The 25,781-nt window shown below is 39.5% G+C and overlaps 1 protein-coding gene across 3 annotated transcripts in view; it reads left to right on the top strand.

Moving 5' to 3' along the window:
- The window catches only part of LOC121941804 (nuclear receptor ROR-alpha A-like), a 119,602-nt gene that overhangs the window by 79,702 nt on the left and 14,119 nt on the right, over positions 1–25,781 (top strand). For 2 of the 3 annotated variants that reach the window (XM_088081190.1, XM_088081191.1), the window contains exons 3-6: positions 17,863–17,948; positions 22,124–22,265; positions 23,239–23,501; positions 23,598–23,802. In XM_088081190.1, the coding sequence (XP_087937316.1) occupies positions 17,863–17,948; positions 22,124–22,265; positions 23,239–23,501; positions 23,598–23,802 (696 nt within the window). Of the gene's footprint in view, positions 1–3,123; positions 3,278–17,862; positions 17,949–22,123; positions 22,266–23,238; positions 23,502–23,597; positions 23,803–25,781 lie in introns of those variants that run through there. The other variant, XM_088081194.1, reaches the window with a different exon arrangement.

Genomic DNA, 25,781 nt, shown 5'->3' on the forward strand with positions numbered 1-25,781 from the left:
CGCAGGGAGAAACGCTGATCCTTCAGGCGCTGTGGAGGCATTTTCCAAACAACTCGTAACGTGCTGCTGTGAATCTATTGACTGGGTGTGATGAGGGGAGGCGGAGAGCTCCGCCGCCAGCCGACGAGCCTTTCGGAGCGTAAATCGTCCCCCTGTTCTGCTAATTTGGAGGAAGAATGAAGCTCCTGCTGCTCCTCAGTTTCCTCTCTCGGCTGGCAGGAGTGGTTCTCGCCTGCAGCCCTCACGTCTTCAGCACACTGATATTTTCTCTGCCGGCCTGTTTCCAGGCTTAATCGTTTTCAATGATGCTCCGCAGCTCAGCCGGGATTTGTTTTGTGAAGCAGAGTGGGATGTTGGTTGAAGTGCCCTGTTAGCTCGAGCTGCACTTCAGCCCTTTCAGTGACTTAACTTTATTTTTTAAGGAAGTTTTCAGTTTTTTCTCCACTGCACAGATCCACTGGAGCAACATGGGAGCATTGCTCAAGGGATCTTAAATACCTCACTGTCATAGAGGCGGGTGATACAGCAGGTCAGCTGAAGTCATGTATAAAGTTAGAATCTATGAGAATTTTTTTCGGCTTACATTGTATGATCTGAGCCCATTTCTGACCAGAGGCCATTTTCGTACAGCATTCGTCAGCAGTGCGTGATGGCAGCCTCGCCATAGTGCAGCGTGTTTCATGCTTGTGGTATTCACATGTGCAGCGTTGCTGCATGGCTGCTTGCTGCTATGAGTTTTGCATTTCCACGCTCATAGGCACAAATTCCACTCATTTTCTGAAGCCGTGCAGCTCCTGCATTACTGGCAACATGGTCCTGCAAATATTTCAAAATAAAATGCCCAATGTCAACAGTTGATGGGATTGTGTGCACAGAGATGTTGTCGGAGGGCTATTAATTTGACAGGGAAGCAGGGAAGTTTGAGTAATATAGACAGCTTTTTATTTCCTCATTTCTGTGGCAGAGACTTTTAAACTACAGTAAAAAGTGGCAAGCATTTGTTGTGGGAATCACAGTGACGAAAGTAGGCAGCACAAGCATGTGTGGTCGTTGTGATGTCTGTATGTCCTTAGCGATGCTGCTCTGTCTTTCCCGATGATGGAAACAGATTTTTTTTTATCATGAAAAGTAATTAATATTCAGCCATGACACACAAACACACCAACTGTGTCATTTGTGCTTTATTTAATCACAGGCAAAAGGAGTTAAAAAGAAGACATTTTTTGGGTCATTAACCGATCTTATAACCATTTAACCCTTTGAAACCTAGATCGACTTTTTTTTTTCAAGAAATCAGATGCAATGTACAGGCATTTAAACTCATAAACCTCAAGCAAATGGGTTTGATTTCTTCAAAAGACAATGAGCGAATCGGTAAGAATATGTTGCAGATTTAGATATCATAATTATTTATTTAAAAACATGTTGTAGAATTATTGCTATTTCCAGGCACTTCTTTTCTCATAAATAATTTACTTGTTTGCTCTGGATTTTATTTATTTTTTATTTTTTGGCTAATATTCCAGGGATTGGGCATGGGGTTTTACTTTTTTTCTTTATTTTTTTCTTGCTAATTTTGGGGTCATTTGTATTAAGTTGTTCATTCCCTTCCTCCCATGTTTTTAAAGGAATTCAAGTCGATTTTCCTTGGGTTAATAGGTGATATATGCCCTAAATCAAATCATGTGCATTAAAGTTCCTCTGTGGGCATTAATCAGATCCCCACCAACTCAGAACCAGAATTTTTTTAATTTTTTTGTTTTCATGAAAAACCCTTTAATGAGTTAAAAATGGCTTTGATGTCACTTTGCACCTTTGTGGTTGAAGCTGGAATTGCAGCTTGATTGACAGAAATAAAGTGTTATTGCTTCATTCTTTCACAGAGGTTAAAAACCTATGCTGTTTCAAAGCAGATTTTTTAGCCTGTTAATTTGCACGCATATCTGCTAAAGTCTTTTTGTGGTTATGATGCAAATATCTGCGGGTATGCACTAGTATTAGATACATCTTATTTCCCATTGACAGGGTTAAGTGAAACTTTACTTGCAAGATAAAGACAGCTACGTTGCTACGTGTGGCTTCTCCACTGATACCCCTCATTTCACTGCAGTATTCTGCTTTTTTGTGATGTAACAAACCCTGGAAGTCAGAATCCCTGTTATTGAGACTGCCTTGTCATATACTGCAGCTCCAACAGGGAAATGCTCAACCACAACACTGGCTTCTTATTACGCTAATGATATGTCTTTAGCATCTGAAAAAACACATCACTAAGGTTAAAAATGTGATATTCTCTTGAGAAAAAAATGATCAAAATCAATGTAGAAGGACATGAACTGAAATTTCAGCAAGTGAATGACAGTGCAGCTTCAGCTGAAGACCCAAGCACTCACTCTACCTCTCCCACTCACACACACATACAACGCACAGGCATGGATGTACAGGCTCTTTCACACTAACACACCACACACTCAAACACACACACACACACACACACACACACATACACATACACACACACAAGGGCATACTTGCGCTGTGCACTGTCCACACACTGACTGGGGTGAAGCGGGTTCCTCAGGTGAAAATGACGGGTCAGTCATTAAGGATATCTCTCCCTCTCTCTCCTGTAACATTACCAGTGGCTTCCTTTTAGATGTTTCTGTCCTTAATGTCCACCTCTTGTTTTTCAATCTTTTTATAAGCGAGGTAAAGCTATAATGAAAGCATAGGCTACGCGAATTGTTGCTCTGTTACTTGGCAAGCAGAAGCGGCACAAATGAGTTCAGCACTATGTAGCCATCCCCACCTGTGTGTGTGTGAGTGTGTATATATATATATATATATATATATATATATATATATGGTCTTTTTTATCCCTCATAAACACACCTATATAATGCTGATATAAATACAAAAAATAAATAAATACATTTATAAATTATTTATATATATATATATATATGTATATGTGTGTGTGTGTGTGTGTATATATATATATATATATATATATATATATATACCCTCTCCTCTGATAGGCTGACAGCTCTGTCAGTCAGAGCGGTATGCCATGGGAGGGCGGGGCCAGAGAAGGCAGACTGATGATGTCACAGTCACATGGATCCTCATGTGGTGCAGAGAGCAGCGGAGGATGTCAGTGCTGAGAGAGAGCTGCTGCTGATCACACACACATACACACACGTTCAAACACTCCTGGTACTGTCTCCTCCATGAGTCTGGACTATAAATATGTATTTTGTGATTTCTGCCATGAAAGGTAAGAGTTAAAAACTTTTTGTGTCTGTGTTATTCAGTGTGTGTGTGTGTGTGTGTGTGTCTTTAATGATGCATCCTGAATCATGACACATCTTCATCTTTTCTTTTTTTCATCTTTATCTTTCTGATCTCATTCTCAATTATCACTTTGTTGATTGTTTTTTTTGTGTGTCCACACGACCCCTGACAGAGATGTTCTTGTGTGTGAGAAGATGCTCCACTCTGTCTCTGTTTGTCCTCGTCAAAGCATCCCCGACTAAGTGGAGTGTAGTCTAGTTTCAGTTAGTTAAACAGGTTGTTTTCTCTCTGTTCAGCAACAACACTGTGTTTCCCCATAGAGTGCAGCTGTGTTTAGTGAAAAACTGGTTTGAGTGTTTAGTTGTGTACAAGTTCTCTTGTGTTTACTGTGCAGCCTTGTAACACAACACCTTCACTCACTGAGTAAATACTATTTTGGGAGATGTCAGTCAAATGAATTGCACTGTAAAGGAATGTGATACGAGAGGAGATGAGGTGAGTGTGTGTTTTTGTGTGTGCACGTGTGTGCATGTGTGTGGCATGAAAAGGAGGATGTGAAATGAGGATGTGGTAGAATGAAACCTGACTGGGTTTTAGTCTGCACCCTCTAAAGACTCAAAGATCAATAATCAGTTATATGTAACTTTTTAGCAACATTGTGCATGGCAATATTCTCCTTCAATCCATCACTTTGGTCCAGACTGAAATTTCTCAACAACTATGGGATGGATTGTTATAAAATTTTAAATGGATATTAATGTTCCCCTTAAGAAAAAAGCCTGCATGCTGTGATGAACCTTTGAGTTTTCATTTGGCCCCAACATGAGACTGAAGCTGGGTTTTTTCGTTTTTTTGTTTTTTTAATCGGGGAATGTGGTTATTTAATGTATTTAATGGATTTCATTTAAAATTATTTCAGGCATTCATGTTCTCCTGGGGATGAGTTGCTATCACTTTGGTTTCCCCTAAAAAAAAGAACTCAACAAAAAGCACATAGGGCAAATAGAAATCAACAATATTTTTTATTTTTCTTTTTTTTTAACACAGAGTTATTCAAAGCTTAACCCTAACCATAAACCTTATTAAATCTAAGCCCATCCCATCCCACAGACCTCTTTCATGGATCGCAAGTGGGCAGTGGTATTATGAAGCAGTAAAAATGTCCAGGAAAAATTGGAAAATAAGTTAAATAAAATAAAATAAAGTAATTCTAGACAGAATATTGGTAAAAGTAATGCTGAAAAATAAGAATAAGAAGAAATAATGAGAAAAAAAAGTCACTGATGTCCAGGGCACTGGGCCCCTCCATTGAAAACCTAAGAAGGACAGACTAGTGGTCACAACCTAAACACAGATGCACAGGCACGAACGCTATGGTGCATATTTAAACTAGGGCGATCTTACACAGGTGTATGTTAAAATGATTGTTGTGGATTTTTGAAATTGGGCTGTATAAGGTACTTACGTATAGTCAGTGTATTACATACAGTTGCAGAAACAGACAGGGCACACCCCACAGCTCAGCATTATCATTCTGTATAGAGGGGTTGATATCAACATGTGTTTTAGCCACTTTAAAAAATGCCCACCTAAAACCTCAACATCAGTCTAAGTGGATGCTATATTTAGAGTATTTATTTTCCTTTGGCAGTGCTTTTTCATCTGCCGCCATTCAGCTGTTAGGGTCAGAAAGTGCTATTAGCGTCTGTTACGCAGTCTTATTGAAATGAAACTTCACTTTGAAAACAGTCTTAATAGATCGTCCACTTAGACTAATATTGTATTTTTTAGGTAGGCCCTATTTAAAGTGGCTAAAACAGGTTTGATATCAACCCCTCTATACAGCATGGTAATGCTGAGCTATGGGGCGCTCAAACCATTTGTTTCTGCAAACCGGGAGCGTGCCGATCGCCAGCTACTGTATGTAATACATTGACTATACATATGTATCACATACAGCCCCACTTCAAAAGTCCCAAACTATCATTTTAAAGTTGGCATTTTTTTAACCAGCATTTTCTGTGCAAGAAAAACAAAAGGTTTGGTGTTTGAAAGTTGAAGGTACACTTAAGCGAAATTCTACAGTCACTCCTAAACTGTGAAAAAAAAGCTAAAAGGTCTCTGAGGTATATGTCACATATAAAGGTATGAAGGCTTAAAATACAATTGTTGATTTTTGCATTTTCCACTGAGAATGATGTATCGTCAGCATAGCTGTGAAAATGGCCACAAGTGACTAATGATCCTTTGATGATTGGAGCTAAGGAGAGACAACAAGCCTTATATCTGTCCCACACATCTCCTGTCCCAATCCATACTTTTACAAACCTACTTAACACTTTCCCAGCCACTGACGAGATATTTCGTCAGTCTGTTTTCACTGTTATACAGTAGAGGGCGTTGTTACAGTTCTTGTGAAATAGAACACCACTGCCGTGACTGAAAACAAGGAAACAAACAACACGTGCTGGAAACCGGAAGGAGAGGACATAACTTGGCGACCTTCTCATCATATTGAGCAGGTTTAAAAAAAGCAACTGATGATGAATTTATGAGGGACTGCGGGCTGCGCGAGATAGCTTATTCTGCAATCACATGGGATGTGGCAAACTGGATGTCATTTTAGTGAATGAGACCAAGGCGGTAAAATTAGGCGAGTCCAGCAGAAGAATACCGGCAATGGTAGATGTCTTTGCTGTCCAAAGTAAAAAAAAAAAAAAATCCCTTTCTTTTTGCCATCCTCCAGAACAGAATTTTTCCCTGGATCTTGCATAGCTCCCACACAAGGAGAGAACATGGCCGAGCTGGAAAACAAAAACACCAGAACTGTTAAAAAACATAAAGGGAATTGAACTTTCTTTACATTTTGGAGGGAATTTTTAATTTTCATTTTAAGTTTGCAATGGAGCATGAAGAGAAAGCTTCTTTTTATGGCTATAAAAATTGCTACAATAATTACATGAAATAATAGATACAAAATAATGAATACATTGATTCCATATTTTTGCCACATCACTATGGCAACACATCGTCATGCGTATTGTATTTTGCCTTCCTACAATCTATTGGATTTTTTTATTTATTTTTTGTCTCGTGCTGTCCAGGAGATGTTGGCGGTCTGCCATCTGCTGGATTCCATGTGAACGCAGCACAAGTCTTGTCTCATTTGTGGACTTAAGAAACAATAAATTATTCTAATTCATTGCCGCATATTGCTATTTTCCAAGCTAGCTGTCGAGTTTTTAACAATACAGAAGCAGTCGTGTTTATATCTAAAGTAAGTTGGAGAAGAATATTAAGCCTCTTGTGACCTCTGTGAGCCTCTGGCTCGTTGTCATGGTGGTAGGGGCCTGAGTTTCATCACTACCCTTGCCAGCTGAAATGGGCTAACCCCTAAATTCCACTAGGTCCGTCAACGGCGCAGACAACCATTCATGGTTCCACCGGGCGCGCCTGCTCCATCTTTAACTTGATTTTTCTACGCTGATATGTACTTGTATAACTATCAAGATGAGCATGTTTTTGTTGACTGAAACACGGCCAAAATTCTTTGATCTACTTCATCATGGCTGGACTTCAGGCTGCAGCACAACAAAGTTGGCAAAAACATTAATAAACAGAATTACAACCAACAGAAAGGGACAGCATTCATATATGTAGCCTACTCAGGCATGGTAGAATCGCAAAATTCAAGTAAAGATTGACTTCAAAATGACAAAATAAACACAATCTCATAAAGTTGTCGATTCAGAAACGCTCACGGACGTTCCAGGTGGGATAAAGAGCCACGTGGAGGACGGAGCAAAACAGCGTCTCAGCATCAGCAACTTAGTGCTGTAGGAATCAAGGCATAAGTCAATGGTGATGATGAACGTGTCCCTCGTCTCCCTCACCCCCACCAACAGAGACACTAACACGGCTGATGACTGTGTTTTTGTTGCCAAAAGGCTGTATCCTCTGTATGGTGGCATCTTTAGGCTCATCAGTCTGTTGGATCTGGTGATGCAGTATGTTTTGGCTTTTGGTTGTCACTGTGTCAGAATATAATGAAACTGGCGAGTGAATTGTCAGCAGAAGTTGCACTTGCAGTGCCCTCCACTGGCTAAATTAGATCAGAACCTCGTTCTTTTTTTTCCAGCCTGTTTATGCCTGAAAGCTGGGACTCAGTGCTGAGATATTAAGTTTGATGATATGCTCTCAGAAGCTTAGGTTTACATGCTACATGAGACAGCTGGTTGATCATCTCCTTTAAAACATCATCCCAATAGTGTTCAGGTGTCTGATAGTGGGGACTTTATTTATTGATTGATTTAATCCTTCGGGGCCATTTTAATATTACACACACTCAGATCGCTCTGCACACAAAATGCGCTTTTCAAAATCAAGCTTTAAAAAACATTATACATTATTGGGATTTTTTCTGCTTAAATTAAGTCAATTTTCTTTCCATCAACATCAGTCCTCATCATGAATATCAAATATTTATTAATTTTCACAATTTTAATCCTTAAAATACCAGTTTTTTGTCATGATGGCACATGTTTTTAGATGAAAAAAAGGAAGTATTTTCAGTATTCTGATTGTCACAGCCTGGTATATGTCAGTGATTTGCAGCAACCCTGACTGTGACAGTGCACCTAGTGGAAATAGCATGTATTTTCTCCATATGCGAACTATGGTAAAATAAAATTATGTCATCAGGGTAGAAATATTAAAAATTACAAGTTCTAAGGAAAAAGCCCAGAATGACACCTAGAAATGCTTGTTTTTACGCTTTGATGGCTGTGGGATTAAAACTTTGAGTTTGAATTTGCAGTTTGAATGGGTATCAGTGGCGTCTTTTTTGCACTGTCTGAATGTTTTGTTCTTGTTTTGTGAATTTGTTTCCACAGCGTATTTTAGACCTATTGTAGGAGCTGAGCTGGAAATTCACTGATTAAACAAAAATACACAATCTTGCCAAAATGTATGTCATATGCATGAACACAGCCAAAATTATCAAAAAATGAAGAATAAAAAGTGTGTTAAATGGTCCCAACAGTCACTGTGGGTTAATGTGTTTTCAGATAAGTTGTAGTGGAGCATGGCACTGTGTTTTATCTCTCACTGCTCGAGAAGGTGGAGTCCGTAATTTATGAATGAATCTTGTAAACAGTAGAATTTTGTCTCCAGTTGCTTGGTTTTGCAGAGCATTTTGTGTGTTTTTTTAGAGTTTCTCTTAATCTGAGCTGCTTTCTGTCATTTCTGTACCAGCGGAGTCACTTTAGGAGTGGAGTAGATTGTTTTATGTACTTTGCCAGTTTCCCCTTCGTTATGGAATGAGCAGTATAGGAAGACAGTGGTGTGAAACAGTTATATAAGCACATCAGATCATTTTATTTCAACACATCGATCACAGGGCTGTCGTTGCTTTGTATATGAAATTAAAATTCTTGTTCAAACCTAGGACAAATTTTGACTGGAAATGCATTTTTGGAAAATATTTCAACATCAAAGATAATTCCTCTCAGACAACCTCTCATTAAGTGGAGTTCATAGTGTTGGTGTTTTCTTTTTACATTTCTGCCCAAATACTGATGCTGACTGAAGTCTTATAGTTTTCCTAACTTTAATAGTTAACCAACACACATTTCACTTTCACGCCTTGGCTGTTAGTGTTTTTCCTTCAGGAACATACATTCATTCATTCATTCATTCAGACTGTTCAAATCTGTATTTTCCAGGCTTGGCTGTGTGTGTGTGTGTGTGTGTGTGTGTGTGTGTGTGTGTGTGTGTGTGTGTGTGTGTGTGTGTGCGTGCGTGCGTGTGTGCGTGCGTGCGTGTGTGTGTGTTTAAATCTGTCTGGTGCAGATTCACAGTCTGTGAGAAAGAGCTGCAGGAGGCGTTTAGCCAGCCTGTTATGTCACAGGATTACAACAGCCAGGAGATTATTTAACTGTTCTCTGCAGGGGGGTTGGCGGGAGGTGACATCACTTCCACCTCAGCCACAAAAACATGAAGAAATTGCCGAAAATGGCGTGCATCAATCCAACTTCTTTTATTTTCTCATGCAACTGCTGCATCTGTGTCCTTCAACCCGTCACATCACTGATGGACTCAGGGGCCTGGACCCTACATGGTGCCAACATGTTAAAAAATGCAGCAAAAGCCTCCTTATGGACAAGCCTGTGATAGAGAAAAACAGCGCTGGTTCTCAAACTGTGGTATGTGTACCACTGATGAAACGCAAGCTCCCTCTAGTGGTACTCAGAGGACTCCCCAAAATCTTGAAAAAAATGAAATAAGGTAATGTAATTGTACTGATAAAATTCTATCAGAATACTATATTTTGAATTAATATCATAAACTATAAAAAATAATAGACATAGCTACTGTGACATAACCCACTGATTTGTGGACTCCCAGCACGTTCTCATCCCAAGACATCACGTGCTGCTTTACAGAGGACTTCCGTTTCTACATATCATGCTCTAGCTATCCTTTTGCGTATTCTTTTTATGTTCTGGGATGCTGCTGCACAGGGCTTAATTTGAGCCAGATCCCACATTGGATCCGGAACCTATTTACTTGGATCCGACACCTCCTGTCTCACTATGAAAATATGTATTTATATTTAATGTTACCTGTGTAGTTAGCCTTTATTTCCCACTGAAGTTGCACAAAAATCCCTTGTTAGCCTATTTTAGATGCCTTTTAAACCAGATTTTGAGAGAGAGAGAGAGAGAGAGAGAACTTCAGGTGATGCAGCGCACAGGGTTTGGGAGTTCTGTGCTCCTCGAGTGAGCTGATGTGATATGAAACTGTGGTTTAAATTAAGACAGCCTACCCTCTGTGGCAAGGAGGATACTGGGGAAATGACAAAAAGATAATGAAGCCAACACTAAGCAGGTAAAAGTCATCTCGGCAGATCAACAGTGTGGAGACCTCGGTGAGATTGAAAAAGGACATAGAACTGTCCGAGACAAAAAGCAACAAGCAGGGAGAGGAGGCCAAGGGCTCTGTGGATTGTTTATGGGCTGTTTTGGACAAATAAGCATGAAAGTAGGAAGAAATTGTTATTGTTATTCTCTGCTGCGTCTGTGTTGATTATTGACACTTTGGGGTGTTGGTGCAGCGCTGTTCGTAGTTCTGAAACAGGATTCAGGTACAGTCAGATGTCATTTAGCCTTCGTGACCATTGTGGTTTTAAAAAGAAAATTTGACCCTAATTCCTAATTTTCCCCTATTGTAGCAACCTTGCTAAAGATACAAAACAGAGTTACGAGAGAAAGTATGCACTACAAACTGTTAACAGCTGTTTCTGTGCGTCGCATCCTGCTGATTTTGAGTGAAGAGAATACTTTGATTAGTAAATGTATAGCTATAAATATCGCTCTTTTTGTGAAGACAGTGTTGTTTAGGTTTGATTAGTTGAAACTGTCAAGCCCCGTATCATGCAGACGCACCAGGTCATGTCCGGCTGCAATCTCAAGCAACACTGCCCGTGCACACATCATGCTGCCGTCCCGCCACATAATAATGTGGCGACTGTTGGGTTGGTTCTCAGCAGATGCCATCCAAGGGCATGTCATGCAAGTGTGTCAATGTATTTATGCAGTATTTTTATACAAAAGGGGTGAATGAGACAAAGGGCTAATCTCAAAGCCCATGTGCAATTTTAGATTTTTTGGACACCCATGGGGGAGAAAAATGGTTCCAAAAAGACAGACAGAATTTTATGACAGGATTATCAGTGCTGATTAAGTGCCTTTCGGTATGTGACTTTCTTTGGTTGGGTGTGAAAAACTGGTGAGCCAGATGAAAACCAAACTATGAATCCTATATAAATCTATCTGAAAAAAATGGAAAACAAGAGTGGAATTCAGGAAAGAAACTAAAATCACACTCAGATTGAACTTCAGCTGGAACAGAAGAGAAGAAAGTAGCACGGGGAGGATGGAGAATGGCTGCTTTACATTTCCAACCAAACTGTGACATATTTCAAAGGCTCAGTGGCTAAACGGCCCTCCTCTCTGCTCCTGCTTTGATCCCATTTCTGAGAAACTTTATTATTTTTGAACGCAGGGTTTCAAATAATTTATCCATCAGGGATTTGTTTTGCCCAAGCTTTAGCATTTTTGGGGTAAACACAGTAACTGGCGGTGGCTCTCATGAAATTCTTCCAGCTCATTAGCCTTCACGTGGCGCTGCTGTGCTGCTAATTACACATTATACAGTGTTATCTCTGCAAGGAGCATCTGCAGCATCCACAGGGACAGCTCTGCAAGGTTCAAGTGTTCAGATGGAGCTCCGTATTTAATAACATTAGATTTGAACATGGTTTCAGTTGTTACACAGAGTTTGTGTCAGCACAGACCAGACATTTTCACACCTGCATCTACAACCACAGACTTGAGTGCAATCTAAAGAGCAAAACGTGAATCATGCTTAACACTTGGCCTGTAAAGGACAGAGCTGCAGAGGAACAACATGTGGACAAGTTCTCTGAGCTGACTGACATCTGTTTTCTACGACATCTGTTAGAAATCTTATCTGTTCTGATGGAACCGAAGAGTTCTGATGTTTCACTGGAAGCTTTTTGTGTCTTGCGATAGTAACAGATCAAGCAACAACACTAAAGGGCCGTTTACACGGCAACAGCTCATACATGAAAAGCATGTATGAAATTTTTTGTTGCGGTTTAGCTTTTTGTTCATATGACTACAGCGTTTTGGGGATAGAGATAGAGTTAGAAAACACAAACTTTTCAAATCAAGTTCCAGAGTGTAATGTTTTGAAAACGAACCCCTTCTGTTTCCATGTAAACTGTCACTGTGGAGATCCTGTGAGAGATATGAAATCACGGTCGCACTTCGCGCATGTGTGTGTGTCCTTTTTCTATGGTGTGTCATTACAAAGTTACACTGCCAACTACTGGCCTGGCATGCATACTACAGCATTTTCAGGTGTGTTTGTGGGTCAGTTTATCATATGAAAGCCCCCCAAAAAATGTTTTTTTTTTTTGTTTTTTTTTAGTAGGGCCGTTCTTATGTTTGTGTCAAAAAGTCACTGGTGTCAGATCTTGCAAGGAAAGTCATGTGGCATGTGGATTTTCTCATGCTAGTAAAAAAAATGTATGGAGGGTTTTGCATATTATCAACAGTTTGACTCATAATAAAAAAATTACCACTTTAGTTTTAAATGGGAAAGGGTTTTCTTAAGGTCTTAATGTATTCAGGTAAAATGGGCCAAAAACTTAAGGTGAGATGCGGCATTTGTTTACCATAGAACCAGCATGTTTTTAGGTGCCATAACATTATGACTTTTAGACATTTTTAGTATTTTTGACACTCAAGAAATATTAAATCTGATGCCGTAAGTCCATATTTGCCACAATAGTCCAGAATTAGCCATTTTTTTCTTGGCAATAAATTTTCTTCATAGAAATATGGCAAAGAACCACAATATGTTATAAAAGTAACACTTGAGATAAGTCTGCAGAGTTTTAGGTGGTTTTCTTGGTAATCTACCAAAAAGTGTCCTATATTTACCTGACTTCATCCTGCGTGTCAATGAGGTGATGATACACATCATGATGCTCCAGTGTACTTCAGTGTTAACAGTCTGCTGGTAATGGCATACTTAATCATTAGTTATTAAGGCAGAATGCGGTACATACTGATTCATATTGCCTATAATATGAAGTACATTTGTATGTGATTTCAAACACAACCAGGGAGTTTGGGTTTACTCCTTATCAGCACCTACCTCCTTTACTGGACACATGAAAATGCACAAATCATGTGAAATATCGGGCTGCTGTGTCTGGTTGGGTTTGATTTATGTATTTTCAGTTAAGATAGACGTATGATTTGTGGATATACCTTTGTTATTACAAAACAAAACTACATGTTGTAATTTACATTCTTTACTTTTTCAGGGGTAACAGATTATTTAATTGACACATGCAGGAATTAATTCAGTCAAAAGCACAAATATCTTATCTTTATCACCTGGAAAAGCATTTGCCAGGAGTATAAATACGTTGAGTCTGTTGCTGAACGTCAGAGTAAATTTTTGAGAACATAAAGAGCCTCGGTGTGCAGATTACTGTGGGGACCTGTTGGAGACTTGACTAAGCAAACCACCAACTGTGGCTGTTGAACAAGCTGTTGCTTCATCTGCTGACAGGCTGAATGGGTGTGATGGTGTTCCGTGTGTGCTGCCATATGTCTGCCGTTATTACATCCACTCTGAGATTATGTGGAAGCTGGACGGGGAGATTAAAGAACCTGCTGGCAACATTTCAGTGACAGACTGGAGACAAGATGTTTGGCTATCCTATCACACTGTCCCATGAGCAAGGCACTTCATCCTGCTGTAGAAAGTAGAAGTCGCCTACAGCTTGTCTGCAAGTTTGCATCTGGAACTCGTGTCAGCAGCAACTGTCTGTCAGTGTCTCACCTGAATGTCTCAGTGCACATCAGTACTGTGGTTAAACAGATTCCAAGGCTAAAACACAACGTGGTATTGATGCATGTTGAGTGGGAAAAATTATAAATACTATGCTTCAAGTTGCACCAACATGTGTGGATCCAACATGTTCATCCCAAGTTGTTACATGTTGCCACTTTGTGGTCGACTATTTCGTCTGCTGTTGACATTCCGGGATCGTGGTGTCATCTAAAGCACATGGTATGATGACGCCGCATGTGGTTATGTTTAGGCAACAAAAGCACATGAATGTTTTTATTGAATGTAACTCGAAACCAACTCAACAGCAAGTTACTTTCATTAATTCCATCCGTTTTATCACAGAGTCCCTGTCCTCTTTTTAATTACTCAGTTTCATTTTTTTTAATATTATTTTATTTTGTTTTATTTTGTTTTATTTATTTATTTTTATTGGTTAGATTAGAAGAAAGATAAAATGCCTCTGTAGCCTTCACAGTGAGCCTGGGGTGGGGGGACTTAAAAAAACAAAGCAGCTGTTTATGTTTGCGGCTGGCTGTGTATAAATATCTGCGGCTCTCACTTCAGCTTTAATTTCAGGCGGTGGCTCTGCTGAACGTCCTCTTTGATGTTGAAATGTGGAATTCAGACGGGATTAACACTCAGAGAGCTAATTACTGCAGAGAGGAAACTGCAGCACAGACGTTGGAGTGTGTGAGTTTTCAGTGGTGTGTTTGCGTCATTGGTGTGTACATATGTGTGAGTTTTTTTCAGTTATGGTTGATTTTATATATATATAATGATATCTGAAATATATATATTGAAATATGTCAATCTGTCCTTGTTTATTATCGAAATGCTTCAGTTCCATAAACAGAAACGCAATCAAATTTTATTGACATATTTCACATATTGAGCCAAAGCACTTTAAGTTCATAAATACAACAAAGTTAACAGACAGTCAATGGAATAAATTTAAGAGCAATTACCAGGTAAGAAACAGTGCTAAACATAACCAGGCACAAAATGGTGAATTTAATTTTTATTTATTTATTCTTTCATCATTTTTGTTACACACACACACACACACATACACACACACACACACACACACACACACCCTGTTGGCTGTAGCTCTTCACAAAAATAAAATAACCCTTTCCCAGAATGCAGTCATCATAGTTTTGTTTAATTTTTTTATTTTATACAAAAACTTTTCCCTCTCAGCAAAGCCTTAAAATTACTTGCAATTTTCAGATTTATTTATTTATTTATTTATTTAATTTTCTCGTGTGATTCCACTTAGCCTGTTCTCATTGTCAGGACATTGAATGCAACAGCTCGATCAGTGGCTGTTGGCTGTTTCTGATTATGACCCACACGGCACTCCTTTGGGTCCGTGTGAGACGCACTTGGCTTTGTTTTGCTAGTGTATTATTGTCAAGTGTCTACTTTGGTTTCTGGTCTTTTTGTGTTAATAATTAATAATAATTTGTAAGCCTGTTTGGGCTGGGCATAATGTTTGTGCATTACACAATAATGAGTCAAACCACTCATTCAGCTAGACAGTTACTGCAGTGCCGTTAAACATGATGATTTATTCTCTGTAAGCTGGAAACTAACTAACAGCTCTCCACTTCAGATATTAAGAGTATTGGCAAGTCATAGTGGTGCTCCATGGTTGCAAAATTTGACTAAATAGTCACGGTCCAGAGCTCTGCAAAAGCCCTACTTTTTGTGTGTGTCTGTGGGAGGCAGAGAGCTGCAGGAGAGAGTGAAAGCTGAAACACTAAAGTGAGTCCCATGCCAGTGGCTTAAAAACCAACAAGACAATTTATACTCTGTGTTTTCAATAAAGTCATTTTTCACGTGGAACAAGCCGCGATATGTCGAGTCTAATCAATTTATCGCCAACTGCTAAGAAAAACAAAATAAATCTGATTGGGAAGCAGATTTATAACCTAGATAACAGAGTGAGGAGTGTTTCTGTACTGCAGACAAACAGATGAGGGACGATCCTTCGTTCACTATGTGTCTCAAGAATCCGCTACACCTTGTTTGTGATGTCTCCGTGTGTGTGAGTGGGTAAAAGCTTGTGTGTAGTAACAGTATTTTTTTTTGTGTGTGTGTGTGTGTGTGTGTGTGTGTGTGTGTGTGTGTGTGTGTTTGAGCTCATGTGGCTATACGCTTACATAACTTCCCTCTGCTAAATATAACCATTCCGAGCTGAGCTGTCACTCTGCTACAAGCTGCTGAGTGTATAAATACACATAGTCAGTGAGTCAGTGTGTTTTCAGATTCAGTGCGAGCTGCTGATAAACTATTCACACTCTGACAGCCTTCACTTCTGAACTCATCTCTTCACGACTAAAGCCCTGTGTACTTACTGCGATTTTGGGCTGTCTCAGATGAAAGATGACCACGGTGAAAGAAACGTGGCTCTAAAACGGTGGTCTTATGTCACACGATGAGAGAACTTCAAAGGTAGCCACTAGGATCAAAGACAGCCTGGGATCAAATTCTGACTGTGTCAAAAATTTGGGATGATGTCTTACTGCTGTTACGACCTACGTCGACTGACCAACCAATAGAAATGCAGCATGGCGTGACTCACTGATTAACGCGACACATGGACACATAAAAAACACATAAAAATGGGCTAAATGGGGTGGCTGTGGCTCAGAGGTAGAGTGGGTTGTCCTATAATTACAAGGTCAGCGATACGATCCCCAGCTCCTCCAGGCAACATGCGAGTATCATTGAGCAAGATACTGAACCCCAAATTGTGACTGGTCACAGTGACTGGTCACAGCCACAAGTAAGAAGAAGACGATGGAGGTACGACATAACAGAAATCGAAAAAAAAAAAAAAGTTCATACAATATTCCCTGAATATGTCCTGCTGTTGGCTGTAACAACAGTCATAAGAGAAACCCGAACTACAGTTTTATTTCACCACAAAGCAGCTAGATTTGGCGAATAAACACACAAATAAAAACAGAAACAGAAAGGAATAACTTATTTTAAACAAATAAATAGTAGTAATTAACTTAAGCCCTATTTGAACAGGACGAGTATTACATGGGAACATCCGGGATTAATTAATAATAATTGCTGAGGATGTCTTTTATTTTTATCCAATGCACATTGGTCATGGCCGTAATTTGTAAGGAAAAAAATCCAGGGCAAATCACCTTCCATATTTTGGAAAACACAGAGGTCATGGAATAATATGAGTCCTGTGCAAATCTGCATCTCTGTGATTTGCTGGTGTTTTGGGGTTGTTTTGGGCTTTTTTTTCTTTTTTTCTCTGTCGTGCACACACCTTAGTGACTGGACCGGGCGCTCGGTTTGTGTGGCCTTCTAGGTACTGTTTGTTATTTTTAGGGGGAAAAGGGTGCTGAAAAACAGGTCAGGCATTTAAAAAAATGTAAGCACTGAGGAGGGACTTGTGCTTTCAGTTTGGGTGTATGTGAAGGACATACAACTTGGGTAGTATTTAAAATGTATTTTAAATAAAAAAGTTACGCCTCAGTCCTTTCTTCTTTCTTTTTGTTTTCTATGCTCTGGACATCATTGAAATTGGGGACTTTTCCTCAGTGGTTCCTCGATATTTAAATAAAGGCTGAATGAATGAGTGATATATTAGTCCTATTAGGCCCTTAGATTAGGGTACCCAGCAGTATTTAGAAAGTAAGTAATTAGATATAGCTCTACCTTTATCACAGGCAAAATTAAAGTAATGAACACATTAGTGCAACGCTAATTATAATAGCCTATCTTGCAATTTTTTTCTTTAATTTTTTCCATGCGTTTACATATATAGTTGGGAATAGCGTTCAGAAATCACACAATCTGAACAGCCCAAATACTGAAGTAAATATTGACTGCAGTTAGTTAGCTATGACAGTTTTCAATCAAATATCAAGCTATCAGTGTGACTTGGGGATTTTTGTTGAGGTCTCTATTTCTATTGGAGTTTTATTAACAAAGTGTCTTTAAATAAACAGAATAAAACTTTAATCATCCTCAAGTCATCTGACAGAGAACAAACATGGGAATAAATGTGCTTTTGTAATGAAGCCTCCAGGTGTGTGTGTGATCTGCTGACAGTAAATTTTCTCTCTGTGTCTGCAGCTCAGATTGAAATCATTCCCTGTAAGATCTGCGGAGATAAATCATCAGGGATCCACTACGGCGTCATCACCTGTGAGGGGTGTAAGGTAAGCCCTGCCCTCTCCTCATCATCGTCTCACCTGTTCAGCCTGAGCTTCCTGCCTCCTCTTAGAAAGAGATCAGAGTTAAACTGCTGTCATTTGAAAATCTAAACGAGAAACAACTCTTCTAAAACATTCTTGTCATCTGTTTGGCTATTTTAAAGCTTTCAAGATATTTGTTAGTGTGATGACGAGGGCTGCAAGAGTTCTTTAAATTTTAGAGCTTTAGAGCTTTTATGATAAATTGGTTGGTTGGTTTGCTATAATGAGCTCTGTTTATGAATTAGCAGGCATTTGATTCCACTTTTGCTCTTCCTTGAGTTAGGCTATTACTGGAAATTACAGGAAAAAAACAGTTTTTCCTGTCTACACATAAACACTGAAAACTGAGTTTCTGAATATCTTCATCATGGAAGGAGTTTTCCAAAATGTCCTTTTTTAGTGACAAAAAGTGCTACAGTTCTAAAAACACCTGTGTACAGGCCACAGACATCAACGCTGCACTGGTAAAGGCAGTACAACTCTGTCCTCCTATTCCCAAATTTTGCCTGTTAAAAATTATAGTGAGGCTGAATGAACAGGCCGTGTAAAAAGGGCTTTATTTTGTCTTCTACTTTAATACTTTAACCCTTCAGGGCAACTTTAATATTTCACACACTCATATCACCCTGCGCACAAAATGCGCTTTTCAAAATCAAGCTTTAAAAAATAAACGTAGCACAATAAGTAAGGAAATTTGTGTTTGGTAGATTATTTCTTTGTTATAACAATGCTTCTTGGCAATAAATCTTATACTGTTAGAAAGCCTGTTTATTTCCCTTTTAAATGGTGCCACATTTGTAAGGAACATGCATTTGTGGGATGAGCAGCAGAACTGAGTATGTGGGTTGCGCCCATGAAAAATTTGCCAGATCTTCTCTGCCAAAGCCAAACAGCTTACTCTGCTATTGACTCTTGTTTGGTGTTGTTTGGTGGATTGGATGATTGAAGTCTGAAGAAACACACTGGCAATTTAACAATTTATTCATTTGACAAACAGGAGCCTCAGTAGCGAATCATACACAGCCACCACAGCCTGGTTGTAGAATCTTCTCTCGATATTTCTCTGCATTGAGATTGCCTCCAATGATGACAAGCCTCGATTTTCCAGTGAGGGAGATGGCGCACCACACCATCACACTGCCTCCAACAAAAGATGTTACTCTATCGTGCAGTAATCAGCATAGCGTTCTCTGTGTTTTCTCCACACTTTGACCCTACGATCTAACTGCTGTAAGCAGAATCTGGACTCCTCGCTGAACATAGTGTTCCTCCACATGTTCAGGTTCCAGTGCATGTTTTGCCGACACCAGCGCAAATGTGCCTGACGGTGAAGGGCAGTCATGGCAGGCCTCCTGGCTGCCCTATGAGACAAGAGATTGGCTGCGTGCAGTCTGTTCTGGATTGTCTGGGCAGACAGCCTTCAGCCATATTGTCCTGCAAACCTTGACTGCTAATCTGTAGAAGACTGCCTATGGGTTGCTGACAGGGTGAGGAAACAGCCTTCTTGGGGTGCTGTCTTCTTGGGACGCCCACTTTGCAGCCTGTCTCTGACATCCCCCGTTATATGGAACTTCCCTTCAGTTTGGAGATGGTACCAGGGCTCACTCCAAATAATGCTGCAACTTGGTTTGGTGGCACACCACCTTGAAGTTGCCCTATGGCACGGGCCCTATTCAGATCAGTCGAACGTGGCATGCCGATTCTTAGAGCAGACACCAACTGACCACTGTAGCAGGGCCCATGCTCACAGATGCTGACAATCATCATCTGGGGGTACCAGACGCTCAAAACAAGAGTCAGTAGCAACAGCAAGAAGAGGTGTTTGGCATTGGCAGAGAAGATTTGGCAAATTTTTCATGGGCGCAACCCACAAACTCTGCTGCTCTTCCCACAAATGCATTTTCCTTACAAATGTGGCACCATTTAGAGGGGAAAAAAACAGGCATTGTTCCAACAAAGAAATAATCTAGCAAACACAAATTTCCTTATTTATTGTGTTTAGTTTATTATACATTATTATGATTTTATATTTTCATTGAGTTACATTTTTATACCAACATTAGTCTGAATCATGAATATCAATTGAATATTAATTTTCAGAATTTTAACCTGTCAAATGCCAGGTTTTTGTCATGATGCCACTATGCTTTTAGATGAGGAAAAAAAAGAATTATTTTCAATATACTACATGCTGAGTAGATTTTTTTATTTATTTATTTTATCACAGCCTGGGATATGTGACAGTGCACCCAGTGGAAATAGCATATTTTTCTCCAAATGCCAAATATGGTTTAAAAAAAAGATGTAATCAGGTGAAAACTAGTAAAAATTTCAAATTCCAAAGCAAAAGCCCAGAATGACGCCAAGAAATAATAGAATGCGTGTTCTTATGATTTGATGGCTGTGGGATCAAAAATTGTAGTTTGAGGTTTCAATGTATTTTTTGCACTTAACAGCATAAATGCAACGATGTTGTTTCCACAGTGTATTTTAGAGTTATTGTAGGAGCTGTGCTGGAAATACCAAGATTAAACAAAAATACACAATCTTGCCATAATGTATGCCATGTGCATGAACACAGCCAAAATGATCAACAATGAAGGATGAAATGCGAGTAAAATGCGCCAAACAGTCCCTAAGGGTTAATTGTTTTAGCATTTACCCAAAATTCACAATAAAATTTTCATGTTATCTCCATTTCACTAAAACTGGGTTGCTATGACATTGGCAGCGCATGTAGAGCAGCAGCCTGTAGCTCCACAAATCCTTGCTATTTTTTTGTTATATTTTTCTATTTTTTGGACACCATGGCCCCTTCAGCTGGAGCATGACTTTTCCATGATAGAGAAGCACTTATCAGCCTCGGAAAAAAGTTGTGTGGAGTTTGGACTGAATGTAGCAGACTGTGAAAGGATCACGGCTCACATCACATGTCAAAGTATCCTAGGGCAAGATACTGAACCCCAAATTGTACGGTAGCCGCGGCCACCAGTGTCTGAATGGGCAAATGTGACATGTAGTGTTAAACTGCTTTGAGTGGTCAATAAGACGAGAAAAGTGCTATACAAGTACTATACAAGTACAAGTAAATAGACTTATTTACCATTTACCATCCCCACCAACAGCATATGCCGAACAGCCAGTCGACCAGAGGGGAGAAACTAAACCTAAAGAGAGGGAGGAGAGCTGGCTTGAGGGTGAGGCTGACTTGCCTTGGACCGTGAACTGTTCCTCTAACAAGCCTTCTTCTGGCTAATATCTGCTCGCAGGAGAATAAAGTGGAAGAGATGTGATAGAGACTCTCTTAGCAACGGGAGGTCAGAGACTGCTCCGCGCACATCTTCACAGAGACATGGTTTATCCCTAACATCCCAGATCAAGCTGTTGCACTGGATGGGCTGACCTTGTTGGGAGCCATAAGGACATAAGACTCTGATGCAAGTTCAAAAAATGCACTGCAGGAATTGAATGATGCCACCAGCAACATGCCTGAGCAACTGAAGCAATTGAATCTTCATAGTAGCTGTTGATTTCAATCAACTCATTCTTCACCTCCAAAGATGTAGCAGGATCAAGAACAAATTTAATTTAATTTTTTAAACTTTGCCTTGGACAGAGAACTGTTCCTCTAACAAGCCTTCTTATGGCTAATTTTAAACTTTGTTTAAAAAATGACCAATAAATCTACCCTTTACCTTCTCTTTCCCTTTTCTTTATCTCTGTCAGAATCAGAGGAAACATTTGACGTGCAGTTTGGACCATCTGTCACACAAGTCTGCCACAAAATGTCTTCTGCTGGTTCCCCAAACAGCCAGTAAATGCAGCTGCAGCAGCTGCTGTTGGCAGCTGGAGGCTCATTTCACAGCCAATGAGCAGCGGATGGAGATTTATCTGTGTACAAACACAGACAGAGGGGCTGATGGGAGGCAGTGTGAAGCATGGAGACAGGAGATCTTTGTTAGGGAGACAGTTGAAAAAAGGCGGGAAAGTGAAGTAGGAAAGCTGAAAAATTCTCTAATACGATTTAAATGTGTAAAAGCGAGGGCCTGACCACGGTGTGTCACTGACTGAAAACAACTTTATTAATGAATATAAACTCCATAAAATATAATTAATATCGTTATTCCCTCATCTCTCAGGGTTTCTTCAGGCGGAGTCAGCAGAGTAACGCCGCCTACTCGTGTCCTCGCCAGAAAAACTGCGTGATCGACCGGACAAGCCGAAACCGCTGCCAGCACTGCCGTCTGCAGAAATGTCTGGCTGTGGGCATGTCCCGAGACGGTTAGACGCACAGACACACACACACACACACACACACACACACACACACACACCTAGGCACAACACATGCACACTCTCACCTGCAGAAACATCTGGCGATCAGCATTTTGCAAGATGTTAGCCTGCAGACAAACCAGCAATGCAGAAGTGTCTGACTGTCTGCAACATGTTGCTTGTGTTTCGTTTTAACCCCTTGGAACCTGGATCGATATTAGTTATCTTTTTCTATGTTCAGACACCTTTCACAAGCTAAATGACCCTTAAAAACACAAGCAAATTTGTTTGATTTGTTTAGAAAACATAAGGAAAAAAAGGCATTGACAAACTGGTCTAGAAATGTCCCCAAAATTCCAAGAAATAAGTAAAAGATGACAAGAAAATTACCTAAAAATTTGTTTGAAAAATGAGGGGCGAATTGTCAGAAAATAAATCCCAAAAATATGAAAAATGTTTAATTTTATGTTATCTTAATGAAGAAAAAAAAATTAAATAAATGCAATTTTTCACCGCTTTTTTTATTTAGGAAACTTTGGTGTTTGTTTTTACTTGTTTTTCTTTTTCAGGTGATATTCTTGTAAAAAAATGAATAAATAACTTTTTTTTTTTTCTTTGGCCATGTCTTGGTAAGGTGCTCATTGCCTTCTCCCCATGATTTTGAAAAAAATAAATATTTTTTTAGATAACAATGTTATGTAATCTGATATATTAACAGTAAAAAATAAATATATAAAAAGCATTTTCTGCTTTTTAAATAGAATGTTGCCCAAACTTTGAGAAGAACCTTCTGGGAACATTAAGAAAATTTGCCACTGAAAACATTAAAAACATTCAGTGGTTGGATTGTACCGTTCTCAGAACCCAACAAAATTTGCTAGCTGGGATATCACTGCCGTACATATTCACATAATAATAAATCCCTTCTGACTGAAATAGTTCTGTTTTCTTGCTTACTTCTCCCCTCCCTTAAACACAGCTGTAAAGTTTGGTCGCATGTCCAAGAAGCAGCGGGACAGTTTGTACGCTGAGGTGCAGAAACACCGTCTCCAGCAGCAGCAGCAGCAGCAGCAGGGGCCCCTCCTCCTGTCCCACCCCAGCCTCAGCAGCCCAAGCCCGGGCGAGGCTGAGCGGCTGTCCCCTCATTACGGCCTGTCCTCCACGGGCCTCACAGAGCTCTCAGATGAGCTGGGAGGCTACATGGAACAGAACTCACCTGAGGGAGGATCAGTATCGTCCAAGGTCTGTGCTTTAAACTTCTCAGCAAAAGTGCTCCTTAAAATTGACTGAATCACCAACAGTCCATATGATCTACAAGAGCTTCTGTTCCACAAACAGACAGACTCTGGAGGAGGAGGAGGAGAAGGCGGAGAAGGTCGGGGGTTCTACCTGGACGTCCAGCCGTCCCCAGATCAGTCTGGACTCGATATCAATGGTATCAAGCCGGAGCCACTGTGCGACTACGGGTCGAGTAACGGCTTCTTCCCATACTGCTCTTTCAGCGACGGAGACACATCACCAACCCTGTCCATGGCTGAACTCGGTAAGAAAGAGGAAGAGGATGATACCTTCCCTGTTCTTCACGACTGTCACTTATATTCTTTAAATCCAAAACAAGACTTCAAATCAAATTCAGCTTAATATATTACATAGTTCCCAAATCAGCTACAAATTTAGGGAGGAGATTTGAAAGACAAAGTTTGAAAGAAAGGTTTGGCAAAAAGATACAATTAATTACGTTTATCATAAGTAGGACCCAATCTTTTTGGACTTTTTCCCATAGGGATGTCAGGTTCGGTGAATTTTGCTTGAGACACCTATTATCCTGTAAATAACCCACAATTTTTTATAATTTTGTTTTGTAATTTAAATGACTTTTATATTATTTTAGCCTGACAGCTGCATTAACATGTGGAAACATAGTGCTTACTGCCCAACCTCTGGCTCTACTGGTTCCTCAACAGCTTTGCTCTGTGTACAATCTGGGACGTCTTTAAGATGCATTTAAACATTTGTATCCTGAGCAATTTGGTTTGGTTTCTTCCAAAACCAAGACCAAAAAGGTTCTGAGCAACTTGATAAAAGATGACCTGCAATTTGCAAGAAATTAGGAAGAGACTGGAAAATTAGTTTTTAAAAAAGGGAGAGAAAGAAAATTATTAAAGAAAATTATTTTTAATAAATAGTTTTAAATTATATATGTTTTAAAATAATAATAATAATAATAATAATAATAATAATGATAATAATAATAATAATAATTATTATTATTATTATCAATTTTATTTATTAATTTGTTTTGTTTTTTGTTTGTTTCTTTATACATTTTTTTCTTTTCTTTTTTTGTGCTTAATTTCAGGTAATTATCTTAAACTCAACTGACTGTTGACATTCCTACTAGGGATTATAAATCAGAATATGTCAGCCTCTGCTGCTTTGATTTTGACCATTTTGCATGTCTGCAAACCTATTCCAGTAATTTAAGCACTAAATTACTGGAATAACCCTTCACGCTTAAACTTTTTTCTTTTAGGCAGGGCAGTCTCATATATGATTGCAGCGTAAGATTCAGGGTCTAAATTTCTTTGTGATCGCACATAATGGAGTCAAACTTTGTATCTATTTCTGCTGCCATTTGTGGTGCTTCTGAAAAAGAAGAGGAAAACCTCCAGCATGCGGCAGAAGGTTGTAGAGAGCTGGAGGGAAACAAACAGAGAGAAGATGAGGAAATATGCTGAAAGAATGGAAGCAGACAAAGAGGAGAAGGAAGAGAAGAGACTGAGGAGGAAGAAACCACAAAGAAGAGTAAGACACAAAGGAAAGAAAGCAAGAGAAGGCAACTGTGGGGCAAACAGAGACAGAGAGGTGGTTTTAAAATAGCAGGAGGTTGGAAACTCATCTTCAGAGCTCATTAAAATCTCTGTGTGGTAATTAGCTGTCTGTTAATTAGGGCCAAGTGGGACGTGGCAGGGCACTCCATGAGGGAAATCATCTCTTTATTCTCCCCAGAGATTTCTTTTTTTTTATTCGCTGGTGTGTTATTTCTTCTTTAACAAAAGCATTTATCATAATACCCCCCCACCCCCCACCCCCGATCCACTCACATTAGGGAACTCTATTTTTGTACCGTGTGCCGTGTTGTTTTGATCTCTGCTGTTATTTCATATTCATTCATTCATTCATGCTGAAACAATTAGAAGCAGCACAGAGACACTGAATTGCCGCTGCCTGTTGGTTTCGTATCTGAGCTGCATTCACAAACGCTTTGTCGACACATTTTCATACAGTGTAAAGATTTGACTAAACTCCTTGTCACAGACATAGACGGAGTTGAGCCTTGGAAACCTTCTTGTTCTGCCTTCAGATGCCTTTCAGAAGCATTTGAAGCTTTGAAACATGACCAAATTGGTTTGATTTGTGTCAAAAGCATGGGAAAAAAGCAAAGTTATCAGCAACAACAAATTAACCTGAAAATTATCTTTAAAAAAGAGAGAGAATAATTAGAGAATTATTAAAGAACTA

This window comes from Plectropomus leopardus, chromosome 1 (assembly GCF_026936395.1).
Source record: "Plectropomus leopardus strain MGB_pleo_1.0 chromosome 1, ASM2693639v1, whole genome shotgun sequence".
In the NCBI taxonomy this organism is placed as follows: Eukaryota; Metazoa; Chordata; class Actinopteri; order Perciformes; family Serranidae; genus Plectropomus; species Plectropomus leopardus.